Raw genomic sequence first — 14,657 nt, forward strand, 5'->3', positions numbered from 1 at the left:
TGTTTCCTAAAGCATGTGTACCATGCTTTCTATAGGTGTATAAGTAAGGGGGTACCTCTTAAAAGTACACTTGTATCTGTAACAAATCATTATGAACTAGGTGGCTAAAAACAACACATTTTTTATCATCTTACAGTTCTGGCAGTCAGAATTCCAAACTGGATCTCTCTGGGCTAAAATCAAGGTGTCATCGGGGCTGTGATACTTCTGGAGGCTCTAGGGCTATGGCTGCCACTTCAGGAAACCAGCAAATCAGCAAACTGGTAACCACAGAACCATACTTTCTGTGCCATGATCCGTAGCAGCAAAGTGGATATTTCACATCCTGCCTCTCTCCCTCTCCACATCACTGTTAATTCAGTTTCACATTCAAGTCCAATATAACTGTAACTGATTGGCAAATCTCAATAGAATCTGGAACAATAACTGCAACGGGGTCTGAGACATAATTTTTAGCTTTTTAGATGAGTACAGAAAGGCACACTAGAAGGAGTTTAGAATATATGTTGAGCAAACCAATCTACTATAATGAGAATTTTTGTGTCTCATTAGTAGAAGAGGCTCTCAACAATCAGAAAGATAACATGGCATGCTCTGTGGATGGCGTCAGTCCTCCACTCTAGTTACACCAGAGATGATGTCATGAACAAAGGGACTATGGGGCCATTGACAGGGGCGATGCAAAGGCTCAACAACAGGGACTTTCTCACACTAAGACTGATCTGGCTACCGCTACCTTGGACCCCTTCCCTCGTTGAAGGGGAAGCAACTTGTCTTCATTGTAGGAGAAACTTACTTTGGATTTCTATACATTTTCTCTGCTTTATTTTTGCCAGCACCACCATCCAGAGACTTACTAAATGCCCTATAAGGCATTCAAGATGACATGTCACACAACAATGCTTTTGACCAAGGGAATACTTTTACAGAGAAAGAAGGCAGTTGGGATATATAATTCAGCTCTCATAGGATTCCTAAGTCTTACTGTGTATTCCAGCTGGCTTCATAGAATAGGCCTATTGAGGTCTTAATTATTTTGCCAGCTGGGGACAATATCTTGTAAGATTAGAGTGCTATCCCACAGAATGTGGCATATTCACTGAACTAGTGACCAGCAATATGGAGCTATTTCTCTCATATCCAAAATACACAAGTCTGGGGATGAGGTGTATAAGTGAGGTGGTGCCTCTTAAAATTACACTTGTATCTGTAACAAATTACTACAGACTAAGTGGCTAAAAACAAGACATATTTATTATCTTACCAGTCTGGTGGTCAGAAATCTGAAATAGGTCACACTGGGCTAAAATCAATGTGTTGTCAGGGCTGCAATACTTCTGGAAGCTCTAAGGGTGAATCTGTTCTCTTGCCTTTTCCAGCTTCTAGAGGCTGCCCACATTTCTTGGCTCATGGCCCCCTTCTATTTTCAAAGCCAGCAATGGCTGATTGAATCTTTTCCATGCTGTATCACTCTGACACTGACTCTCCTGACTCCCTCTTTCTTTTACAAGGTAGCCACTGGTGATTACATCAGAACCACCTGGATAATACAGGATAATCTCTCCATCTTCAGGTCAGCTGATTAGCAACCTTAATTCTATCTGCAACCTTAATTCCCTCTTGCCATGTAACACATTCACAGGTTTTGGGGATCAAGACGTGGACATCTCTGGGAAACTTTATTGTATCTACAACATCATTCATCAACTCTGAGCTCTGCTAGTGGGAAAGGTTCCACCAGTAGGCACAACAGTTTGGGGTGAGATTGCCACTTGGCCATTCTAGGATCCTCACTGCAGGGGATCGACAGGGGAAAAAGAAGCTATGGTGCTGACTAGAGTCATTAATCCTAATTTTTGAGAAAAAATAAGATTGTGGTTACACACTGGGGTCAAGAGGTATATAGAAGGGACACAGGAGACCCCCCAAAGTGTATCATCATACAACCGTGTTCAGAACTAAAAGTTAATGAAAGACTTCTTCAACCCCATATATAGGCAGGAACCCCAAGGGCTTGGGTCCCTCAGAAATGAGGTTTGCAGGGCCGGCCCGTGGCTCACTCGGGAGAGTGCAGTGCTGATAACACCAAGGCCCCGTGTTCGGATCCCACATAGGGATGGCCGGTTCGCTCACTGGGTGAGCGTGGTGTTGACAACACCAAGTCAAGGGTTAAGATCCCCTTACCAGTCATCTTTTATTAAAAAAAAAAAAAAAAGAAAGAAATGAGGTTTGCAGGGCCAGCCCATGGCTCACTTGGGAGAGTGTGGTGCTGATAACACCAAGGCCATGAGTTCGGATCCCTGTATAGGGATGGCCGGTTAGGTCACTTGGAAGAGCGTGGTGCCGACAACACCAAGTCAAGGGTTAAGATCCCCTTACCGGTCATCTTTGAATATATAAGTAAATAAATAAATAAAATAAAGTGAATGGTCCAGTGGCATTTATTGCTTTCTTGTCTCCAAATAAGCTCACATTCTGACATACTAGGGTTAGGACTCCAACATATCTTTCTCTGGGGAACACGGTTCAACCCATAAAGAAGACATGGAAATTAGGTAGGAACTAACAATGTCTGCTACACTGGACAACTGTAGACTCTTGAATGGGGTCTGAGTATTAAATGATAGTTATGTATTAGTGTTAATTTGTATTGTATTTGAGTTAATGTAAGAGAATGTCCTTATTTTGAGAAATACATACTAAAATACTCAGGAGCAATAGACCAACAGGTAGCAATTTACTCTCAAAACATTCAACAACAACAAAAAGCTCTACAGTTTGTACCTTTTCAAAATAAAAGTATGCAAAATATACAAAGGAAAAAAGAAAAAAGAGCATATCCCTACATTGTCTTTAGATCAAGAGGAAATAAAAATTAAAATGATAATTAATAGGAAACAGGGATAGCCTTAGGCAGTACTTTTCTATTATTAGCCTGGATACCAAGTGTGTTAAGATTAGCTCAGTAATCTTTACATTTATAGTCTTAAATTAAGATTTATTCAAATCACAGAATAAAACTTTTTATTGGAGTTTTTCTAGAACAACCATCTGTGTTATTGGAAGGCTGAAACCCTTCAGGCCCATATTTTCCATTTACACAGTTATTTTTATGTTGCTATTTTCCAACAAATCTTCTGAGAAGACAGACTTAGGTCTAATGAGTGTGTATGTGTGTAAATCAAATTAATTACTTTGAGGAAGCTCTAAAATTAGGAGTGATTAATGTGTCTTGTTTTGTAAAGAAACCATGTCTACAGAATAACTTTACTTAGAATTAAGGTGTTTGGTTCTCTCTAATTTAATAATAATTTTATTTGCAAGTTTTAAAAATCTGAAATGATAAACTATCTAGAAAGCAATGAAAAAAGAGAGTATTGTATATACTATCCTAAAGCAGATAGAAAAAGGTATTGTATGGCCTTAAATGCTTTCAGTTGAATGTTCTGTGAAAGAACATTTTTCAAAAAAACAATTCATTGCCCATTTTAAAGTAGGAAAAGAATGACAAAATAAACCTAAGGAAGAGAGAAATAATATAGGTAAAAACTGAAAATAATGAATTGGAAAACAAAAAGAATAGTAGAAAGGAAAAAAATAAATTCAAAAGCTAATTCTTTTCTTTTTTTTTTTTAAAAGATGACCGGTAAGGGGATCTCAACCCTTGACTTGGTGTTGTCAGCACCACGCTCAGCCAGTGAGCGAACCGGCCATCCGTATATAGGATCCGAACCTGTGGCCTTGGTGTTATCAGCACCGCACTCTCCCGAGTGAGCCACAGGCCGTCCCAAAAGCTAATTCTTTGAAAAGACCAATAAAATAGATCAACATTTCATGATCCTGGTTAGAGAAAAAGTGAGCAAAAACATCAAGGTTAGGAATGAGAAAGGAGACACATTCTTAGACACAAAAGAGATTGAAAGAATTATATGCAACTCTATGGCAACACATTTGAAAAACTAGTGGAAATGGATATTCTCCAAGAAAAAAAATTACCAAAATTGACTTATGAATAAATAAGAAACTTGAAAAGACCAATCACCATAAAAAGGATCAGGAAGATGATTACAGATTTACCCTTTAAGAAGGCATCAGAACCAGATGGTTTCACAGCTGTGTTATATCTATCTTTTAGCAAACAGATGATTCTAATGGTTTTTAATTATGCTAGACCATAGGGGAAAAATTAACTCCACACTTTTTATAAGTAGATTTTGTAACTACTGATTTGATTTCTTTAATCGTTATAGGTTTATTCAAACTGTCTATTTCTCTTTGATATAGTTGGGAAAATTATACTTTTCAAGGAAATTAATCATTTGTTCAAGTTTTCAAATTAATTGGCACAAAGTTGTTCACATTATCTCATGAGTTTTTAAACTATGCTGATACAAGGCTGCCAATACAGCTGTGCAGGTTGTTTACTGCACAAGATAATCTGGACAATAAATGAATGGGATCAGCCTGTACTCAACTTTCCAATGAACCTAGGCTTAGAGCTTCAACCACCCAGAGAGGTACTTTTTCCTAACTCACACAAAGGTACTGGAAGGGCTAGTTCCCTGAGTGTAACTTATCTGTATCCCCATTTTCATTCTAAGATTGTTTATTTGGGCCCTCTCTCTTTTTTTCTTGATCAATGCTGTCAGATTTCAGTATTTGTAGTTATTTTTAAGGTAAAGTTTATATGCAATGAAATACACAAATATTAAATGTACATTTGATGAGTTTGACAAGTGCCATCCCATGAGTTTCAATATGTAGTATACCCATTATCATTCAGTTCTAAGTGCTTGCTAATTTTTACTATGATTTCTTTTTTGATCTGAGTTTTTATTTTGTTAATGATTTTTATAGCACCACTGCAACAGTAGGCCATATTGATGAAAAAAAGCAGATGCAATCACTATTGAGTAAATCCAACTGAGTTTACTTAAAGAATTTGACTATTATAAGAACATCTTTGTACATGTCTTTCTTTACTGTGGTAAAACATACATAACATTTACTTGATTAACCATTTCACCATAAGTCAGGAGGATGTTGGTACAGGCAGGAAGCACAGCAACTAGATCAGTAATAATTTCATGGATAGAAAGAGAAATGGGTTTCCAAGATATTAACAGGTAGGGTTGCCAGATTTAGTTAATAAAAATACAGTATTGGCTGGCCAATTAGTTCAGCTGGTTGCATGATGGGCTATAATACTAAGGTTGAGGGTTTGGGTTCCCTTACCAGTCAGCTGCCCAAAAAACAAAAGAAAACAAAAACCACTATTTTCTCTGGCAATCCTACAAACAAGGGATCACTATTCTAGATAATAACTCGAGTGAGTTGAGCATCACATCATTCTTTCTGGAGGGTTAACTGTCCTTCTCCTGGCCAAACTTTATGTATACCAGGCTGGAGTCATCAGGCATATGAGCTTGCTTGGATATGTGCTATCAGTCACATCATCTGAGCCAGTTGCACCTTGTCAATCTTGTCCTTTAAAAATATACAACAGGATTAAACAGTTTGGTCAAGTACAACATGTACGCAGGCATGAACATGGATTAATGTTAAAAATATTTAATATAGTGGACATGGTTAACCTCTGCCTACCTCTTCAGGTCCATTTCTCACCATTCTTTTTTGCTCTCTGTTCTGAAGTCACACTGGCTTTCTGTCTGGTCTCCCACATCACCATGGTTTCTCCTGCTATGGAGCATTTGCATACAGCTGAGCTTCTCAAACTTTATGTCAGAGATGGGTTACAATTGTGTCAAGAAATGGTCCTTCTCAACCCTGGGGTGAGGATGGGTGGGAGCCAGGTAGATGGCTAGAGTAGACAGAGCCAAGGAAAAAGGAAAAAGGTAACTGTTGGGAGGCACTGGATAAAGTGTTCCCTCTGCATACATGTGGAATATACTAAAAAAGCATATGTTCTTCATAGGGCCTGGTTTTCCAAGGCCTTGCAGTTTCAAATATTGACCTTGCAAGGACTAGAAATTTCCCTCAGGCTATAAGTCTCTGCTACAAGATAAGGATTGTGGCACAGCAGGTTGCTTGCTCAAAGACAGACTAGTTACCGATTGTTGTGTAAAGCTACTGAGAAATTGCTGTTAAGAAGGAATGTTTGCTAAGATCAAACTGTTGTTGATAGGACCACTTCATTGCCTTACTGGAATGTCATCTGACTTGTTTCACTGAAAGTTACCAACCTATACTGTTAAACTATAACCCCACCTATGTCTCTTCCTGTAACTTCCTGGTCTGGAAAATAAATGCAGGAAGAGAACCTCAATTCGTTGTTAATTTCCCAAGGAAGGAATGCCTCTCTCTTGAGGGTTCCAGGAGATTAATCACTTCAAGGCCTCTCACTGCTCAGTAGAGATGGGCTTTGAGTAATCCTTTGCATCTCCATCACCCAGGGAAAGTGGGGTGACAAATCCGTGGGGGGGCAAAGCAACACAAAGCAACATGTATGAGGCTTTACTCTTGCTTCTACCTCCTACTCACTTTGAGATCTCAGCTCAAACATTACTTCGCATGGAAGTCCTCCCTAACCTCTTTGAACATAGCAGATCTCCTTGCTACATGTTCGTAGACCATCTGGTACTTTTCCTTCATGGTACTTATCATAGCCATAAGTTTATAATTAATTTTTGTTTCGTCAGCTTGACTTTAAGTTCTGTGAGAAGAAGGACTTTATCTCCTCCTCTCCCTCCTCCTTTTTTACAAACTTTTAAAATTGAAACCTAATATATAGGAAAGTACAAAAATCTTAAGTGTACAGCTTGATGAATCATCACAAAATGAACACCCTTAGATCAAGAAATAAAATATTACCAGGATCCCAGAAGCCCCCTCAAGTCTTTTACTCAGAAGTATATACCTAGGAATAGAATGACATAGTCATCTCGACTTTAGTAGAAATGCCAAATTGTTTTCCAAAGTGGCTATACTGGTATATACTTTCACATTCAGCATATGAGAATGTCCCTTGTTCCACATCCTCACCAACATCTATAATTTTGGCCATGTTGGTAAGTATGAAGTGGTTTTACTTTGCATTTTCATGAGTACCTGTGAGGTACTGTATGTTCAATAGCCATTTGAATTTCTTTTTTTGTGCACTTACTCAAGTATTTTATCCATATATTTCTATTGGGGTATCTGTTTTTTTTCTTATTGTTTTATAGCTGTTGTTTATAAGAATATATTGCAACATGAGTCCTTTTCATGTGTGGCATTTATCTCTTCCCACCCCATTCTCTTAATGGTGTCTTTTGATAAACAGAAGTTCTTAATTTTAATAAAGTCAAATATATCTTTTTTTCTTTCCTCATTAGTTGTGTTAGCCTGGGTTCTCCAGAAACCAGAGCCTGATTTTACTATGAGGGAGTCCAGGGAGCAACTGTAAGGGAAAAGGGGAGTGAAACAGAGAAGGAAAAAGAGCCACCATAAGGATATTTCATTGACCTGAACAACATTAAATTAAACTGATTGCTCAATCTGGGGACTGTGACCTCAGTAAACAAAATGTATCTGAAGACACATGTATCTCAAGACTATCCTGGGAAAAGTGAGGTAGGGGAGGAAAGGAGCAAAAATTATTTATTGGTTCCTGTCTCTTTTTGATCAAAATTCCATACTATGGAAATTATCTCTGTCATACTTCCAGGTTGCATATCTGGATTCATACCTTAAAAAGCAAACAAAACTCTTTACTGTCATTTTAGTAGGGTTAGGAACTTAATGGTGATAAATGCATGATTGAGTCCACCATGTTTAACATAAAATCATGTTTTCTAATTGGTTAATACTGGTGTACAGGAATACTGGTAATATCAGGGTGTTGCCATTCCAGTCACTGAGCAGGGAGTGCCTAGGCTGTTTTTATCTAAAGACTGTCAATGTTTTTATCTTCCCACCCATTTGGCACACAGCTTCCCATAAAGCTATAGCCCCAAGCAGAAAGTTGGCAATAGTTTTATTCAACTCGCATGTAGGAACAGGAGTACCCTTGGCTTCAATCTGAAAACCTGGTCCAGGTTTTCCACCTCCTGGAAGGTGCTTACAGAAGCCAGATCTCTGGCTGCTACCCTTGCTTCTAGACTCGTTTTAAAGCCCAGGAGGTCTGTAACTTTAGCACAGTCATAGGGGTGGAGTTATTTGGTTGCAGAGTGTATTAGCCTGCTTGGGCTGCTGTAACAAAATACCAGGTGGCTTAAATAACATTTATTTCTTATGGTTCTAGAGACTAGGAGGTCCAAGAGCAAGGTGCCTGACAGTTCAGTTCCTGGCGAGGGCTTTCTTCCTGGCTTGCTGATGGCTGCCCTCTCCCTGTCTCCTTATATGGCAAAGAGACAGTTCTGGTGTCTCTTTTTCTTCTTATAAGGGCACTAATCCTATCATGAGGGTCCCACCTTCATGATTTTATCTAACCCTAATTACCTCCCAAAGGCCCCATCTCCAAATACCATAATGTTGAGGGTTAGGGCTTTTTTTTTTTTTTGTCCTTTTTGAGACCGGCCGCACTGCGCTCAGCCAGTGAGCGCTGTGAGCGCACCAGTCATCCCCACATAGGACCCGAACCCGCGGCGGGAGCGCTGCTGCGCTCCCAGCGCCCCACTCTCCCGAGTGCGCCACGGGCTCGGCCTGAGGGTTAGGGCTTTAACATACAGATTTTGGGGAGACACAATCCAGTCCATAGAAGAGACCCTAGGTCTCTTTACTTTTCTCTTTTCAGGTTTTATCTGTCATTGCTATATGTTTACTATGGAGTGTTTGTATGTGTGTGTGCATGTATGAAAACCTTAACTCATATCATTATTATTATTATTTTTTTTGTCTTTTTTCGTGTCCGGCAACGGATCACAACCCTCAGTGTCGTGCCCGTACCGGACCGGGACCGGCAACGGGATCACAACCCTCGGTGTTGCTTCCACACCTCGCTCAGCCAGTGAGCGGGAACCGGTCTGCATGCGGGATCCGAACCCTCGGCGGGAGCGCCGCCGCGCTCCCAAGCGGCGCACTGTAGCAGTGCGCCACCCGGCCGGCCCTTTATTTTTATCAGAAGTGAATAAGAATTTCTTTTTTTCTTTTTTTTTTCCTTTTTGTCTTTTTTACTGACCGGTAACGGGATCGCAACCCTCGGTGTTGCGCCCGCACCACGCTCAGCCAGTGAGCGGGAACCAGTCTCCACATGGGATCCGAACCCTCGGCGGGAGCACCACAGCACTCCCAAGCAGCGCACTCTCCAGTGCGCCACCGGGCCGGCCCGAATAAGAATTTCTTGAATTGATGACAGACAACAGTTGAGACCAGATGTCATTAGGTTCTTCCTATTGTCTTTGGAGTTTCAGCAAAGGCATCACAATAGATGCGAGATACTCCCCTTCCACTATCTTAAAGGGAGATGGTAAGAGACTGAACTAGCATTACTAACTAGCATTACTAATTATACACATTCTGTCTATATAAGAGAATGACGATTGTATTGGAGAGTTGCCTGTGGGCTCTATATTTCCTCTCGTGCCACTCTGGGAGGGAGAGGGGTCTTTTCCTCTGCCTAAAGCCAAATGAGACAAAGGCCTCCACTATAACCTCTCAGAATGTCTGGCTTGTGTCTCCTGGGGTTTAGAGGTCCACAGGAACTGATATCTTAACTCCCACTTGGGTGAAGTCCAAAAGCAAGATGTTGGCTGACTAGCTGTGCTGGGATGGTGAGTAAGGTGGGAGACATGGGGAGTGAGCTGCACTGCCCTTGCCATCAGGGCAAATATGCATGAGTTATCCTGTGAGCCAAGTGTACCTAGAAGGTAACCAACTTGGAGTCATTTAAGAGGGATCCTTCCCATGAGGGATGCCCAGAGAGGAAAGGGGCCCCCAGGGGAGTGAGTTTTACATGGGGCGAGCCTCCAAAAGGCCAAAGAGTTGGGGAGTGGAGTCATAGGCAGTCAACCAGAGGATGAGCATCACCTAGGTCCCAGCAAAAGAGTCCTTAAAAAGCCCACAAAGGTGACATAAGAAAGAAGAGCCAACATTTGTGAGTCCTTCATGTCCATAGAGAACCAATTTTGGAAGATAACAGCATCCTACACCAACCAGGAAAGTCTGTGCTCTTTCCCTCTAATCCTTTCTCCTCCTGTGCCAAACCTTGGGGGCAAGAGAGTCAGAAATAGCAGCTAGCAGGTGGGAGAGGAGGAGTAAACCCTGATGAGTGATATGCAGGGATGTAGAGAAGCCTACCACACCTCTCTTCATCACAGCAAGCTTCAAGTTTGAAGCAGGTGAAAGCTGGGGGAAAGGGAGAACATTTAGCTTGGCTGAAGTTAAAAACGTTGATTGTTATCCTAGACTAGACATTTTCACTATCACAATCAGGATTGAAGAGGAAAAGTTTGATACAGAGTATAACAAAATGTAAAGTGCATTGATTCTAAGTATCCATACACACTGATTCACATTTACTCAGATATCACCAAAATTGTGGATAACCAAAACCCATATATAGGCTAATAAGGACAGGGCATAGACTTTTGGCAAATTTTTGTTTTTTCATTAAAATAATTTTTGTGGATTTATATGAAGTAAGCTGAGTGTGAGAAAAATCCACTAGTAAAAATATTACAGTTGATTTTTACTGAGCTATGATGTGTTAAATAAAAATTGGCAGAGCCCATTGTTTTGGACTAAGTCCCTGCACTAGGCCCCAACAGACCAGACTAAAAATCAAAACAGAGTCACCCCTGCTAAGTTCCATGTCACTTAGGTTGTGGTCTGACCTGAGAAGTCAGGAGAGATAGCCAATTTCCCAAACAGGCCAGTTTTGCTCTTCAACAGGTATGATAATGAAATTCCCTCTGCTTTAATTCTTATATAAAAGAGAGAGCCTGGGAGATCCAATCAAGATGGCGGAATAGACGGTCCAAAGCGTCACTCTCTCCCACAAATCAACCAATTTACAACTATAAAAATGTAACATCAGCCAAGCCAGGGCCGCTGGAGCTCAGGGGAAGGGGAGGAGAGACCTATGGAATTCATGAAGGCCAGAGAAACTACGATGAGCGAAAGAAAAAGCTGCTTTGAGCAGTTCTGGCCGTGGCTGCTTTAAGGCTCGAGCTGATGAGCACATAGAGCAGGAGCCGGCAGAAGCCGCGGCTGTGCCCTTCGGATGCAGTTACTTGGAGGTGGGAGGAGAGAAGAGGGCCTTGGGAGCCCCCAAGACAGCAAGAGCACTAATAGGGTTCCCATGGACCCACACAGGAGCGAGGAGCCAGAACAACTGAAAAAAGGGAGCCATTCAGAGACCGGTGAGTCATCGCAAGGGACCAGTGAAGGGCCCGTCACATGGGAAGTGTTTGGAGCATGGGCGGTGGGGGAGACAGGCCCACCAGGGGATCACTGGGGCACGGCAAGGACAGCTGATCTGCCCCCCAATCAGCACAGGACCACTCAGAGGAGACTGGTCGGGAATACAGAATTGCACAGGGTGCAGTTTGATGAAAAAACTCAGGCCCAGATCAGAGATTCTACAGAACATAGATCCACCGAGTATCTGGAGAGCCAGAAGTACCAATAAGGTCAACCATTAAACCCTGAGCTGCACAAAAAGCCTTCCCTAGGGAAACAGCAGCAAAGTAGCAATTTAAACAACCACACAGCTCAAGTACTGGTTCCCACAGGAAGTTCCCCCATGTTAGAAGCAAAGGACAAAAATTAGTTCCGGGCCAGGCATACCACCAGCACGTTGGGGCCTGTCTGGGAACTGGAGGCTTGGATCTGGGGACTGGACCCCCAATCCCACTTCCAGGCAAACTGCACCAGTGCCTCGGGGCCAGCCTGGGGAACTGAAGCATGGAGAAGAGGACTGGATGCCCCTCCCACAACCAGGCACACCAAGCCAGCACCTTAGGGCTTGCCTGGGGACCTGAGGTAAGGAGAAGGGGAACAGTCCTCTCTCCCACAACCAGGCACACTGAGCCAGCACGTTGGGGCCCACCCAGGGACCCGGGGTATGGAGTTGGGGACTGGACCTCTCTCCCACGACCAGGCACAACATGCCAGCACCTCGGAACCCACCCAGGAAGCCATGGCATGGAGAACAGGACTGGACCTCTCTCCCACAACCAGGCATACCACGCCAGCACCTTGGGCCCCACCCAGGGACCCAGGGCATGGAGAAGGGGACCAGCCCACCCTCCCACAACCAGGCACACTGAGCCAGTGCTTTGGGGCCCACCAAGGGACCCAGGGTGTGGAGCCAGGGACCGGACCACCGTCCCACAGCCAGGCACAACATGCCAGCACCTTGGGGCCTGCCAGGGGACCCAAGGCAAGGAGAAGGGGATGAAACACACCCTACAACCAGGCATACCGCCAGTGCCAAGGAGCATGCCAAAACAGCACCCCCACATGGGTGGCCCACCACAGTCACCACAATAACCATGGCTGCTGCAAAAGTGGCTAGACAGCACAGCCACCACGCAGATGGTCTGCCAATCACTGGAGTGCATTCACATAAGAAGAGTCACCAGCAGAGACAAGGAAAAGAAGAGGATGTCTCTTTTCACAAAACCCATTTCAGAGTGACAGAAGAAGCATCTGCTCTATGATAATATTGGGGGACCTGATCACATCTCTCAGCATTGGACAGATCATCTAGGTAACAAGTTAACAGAATAACCACTATTCTTTCAGAAGGAGAGAAGAAATCTAGGCAATAAGACAGTGGAGGTGGAGGGAATGTGGGAAGGGGAGAGGTTGGACAAGGGGCATAAAGAATAATTATGATTTGTAACAATATATATGCTAGTAATACTGATTTAATCAACATAACTCAATGTTCAACCCCCAAAATATGTATAATCGATTTTTTTTTTTTCTGACCGGTAAGGGGATCGCAACCCTTGGCTTGGTGTTGCCCACACTGCGCTCAGCCAGTGAGCTCACCGGCCATCCCTATATAGGATCCGACCCCGCGGCGGGAGCGCTGCTGCGCTCCCAGTGCTGCACTCTCCCGAGTGAGCCACAGGGTTGGCCCTGTATAACTGATTTTGATTCAATAAATAAAATTATTTATTTATTTATTTAATTTTTTTTTTTTAAGATGAACAGTAAGGGGATCTTAACCCTTGACTTGGTGTTGTCAGCACCATGCTCATCCAGTGAGCCAACTGGCCATCCCTATATGGGATCCGAACCCGTGGCCTTGGCGTTATCAGAACCACACTCACCCAAGTGAGCCACGGGCCGGCCCCATAAATAAAATTATTTAAGAAAAAAAAAAAAAAGAGGTAGCCTGAAGTAACCTGATTTAACTAATCAGTTACTTTCATATTGTTGTCTCCCTGTCCCCACCTTACAAAGAAAGTAACTTTGAAATGCCCAATCTGATTTTTCTTTGTTTCTGCCTTCTTCAGCCTTTTTCTGCCTATAAACTCAAAGTGTCCCTGCTCAGCTCACTTAGAACACATTCTATTTTATGGAATAATGTGTTGCCTGATTCTAGAATTGCAATAAAGCCAATTGTACTTTTGTGTGCTCTTTTCTGGACTTTTGTATTTAGGGTGCAGAGTCCTGAGGTGGCAGCTAGGAAAATTCTGGTCACAGATTGGGGGTGGACGAGGGGAGGAGGGCCTGACTTGTTCACAGAAAACTCATTAGGCCTCCTGTCTGTCACCACGTGGGCCACTGGTGGTGAGTGATCTTGACCATGATCACAGGTACTTGGTCGGGAAAAAGACCTCTCCGCCTGTGGCTCACTTGGGAGAGTGCGGTGCTGATAACACCAAGGCCACGGGTTCGGATCCTATATAGGGATGGCCGGTTGGCTCAATGGCTGAGGGTGGTGCTGACAACACCAAGCCAAGTGTTGAAGTCCCCTTACCCGTCATCTTTTAAAAAGAAAAGAAAGAAAAAGACCTCTCGAAAATTTACTGACGTGTTTTGGGTTTGATTCTTGTCCCCCACTCCCACCCCTCACTTTCCCATTCTCAATCTCAACCTCTAGACCACTGATGGTGGTCGTGCTGCTTCCTTGGAGGCTGGGGCCCCAGTGGAGGACGAGGCTCTCCCCAGATCCCGTCCCCGCCTTGGCAAGGTGCGTAACTTCCTATATAGCTAATGTTTTGGGGTCGTTTATAGTCCCGCCCTCTACAGCCATTTATTGTTCCGTCATAAATTAACAGGGTTAAGGGGCAGAGATAAAGCGAAAACTCTTCTAAATACGAGGCATCCCCTCAGCCTCGAGAATCCCCGGAATTCGGGGGTCCTCTCTCGCTAATCCCTCTTTTCGCCCCGCCCACCCGCGCAGAGGCCCTCGGAGTCACGTGGTCTCCGGGGGAGGGGAAGTGGGTGGCTCGGCTGCCGCCATCTTGCGGGCTTGGAGGTGGAGCGTGCAGAGCGCAGGGCGCGCGCTTCACTTCTCCTCCCCCTCGCCCGGCCTCACGCCGGCTTCCGCGCTCCTCCTCACTTCTCCTGGCTCCTATGGCCGCTCCCTGAGTGAAGGAGCGGGGAACCCCGGAGGGCGGGGGGGAGTGTCGGACGCGTGTTTGCTCCCTCCAACCGCCAGCCGCGGCCGCGGGAGCGCGCGCGGCCGGGCTCCAGGGGCGGCGCGGGGCCAAAGGAAGGGGGGTGCTGCTCCCGCGGCGGGGGCGGCGCGTGGCGGC

The 14,657-nt window shown here is 43.9% G+C and overlaps 1 protein-coding gene across 1 annotated transcript in view; it reads left to right on the forward strand.

The window, feature by feature from the left end:
* The first annotated feature begins 224 nt into the window (after positions 1-224).
* ZNF318 (zinc finger protein 318) overlaps positions 225-14,657 on the forward strand; it is a 42,188-nt gene continuing 27,755 nt past the window's right edge. The window contains exons 1-2 of the mRNA XM_008566822.1: positions 225-263; positions 14,000-14,089. Of these exons, the coding sequence (XP_008565044.1) occupies positions 225-263; positions 14,000-14,089 (129 nt within the window). The remainder of the gene's footprint in view (positions 264-13,999; positions 14,090-14,657) is intronic.

This window comes from Galeopterus variegatus, unplaced genomic scaffold, assembly GCF_000696425.1.
Source record: "Galeopterus variegatus unplaced genomic scaffold, G_variegatus-3.0.2 Scaffold269, whole genome shotgun sequence".
NCBI classification, from domain to species: domain Eukaryota; kingdom Metazoa; phylum Chordata; class Mammalia; order Dermoptera; family Cynocephalidae; genus Galeopterus; species Galeopterus variegatus.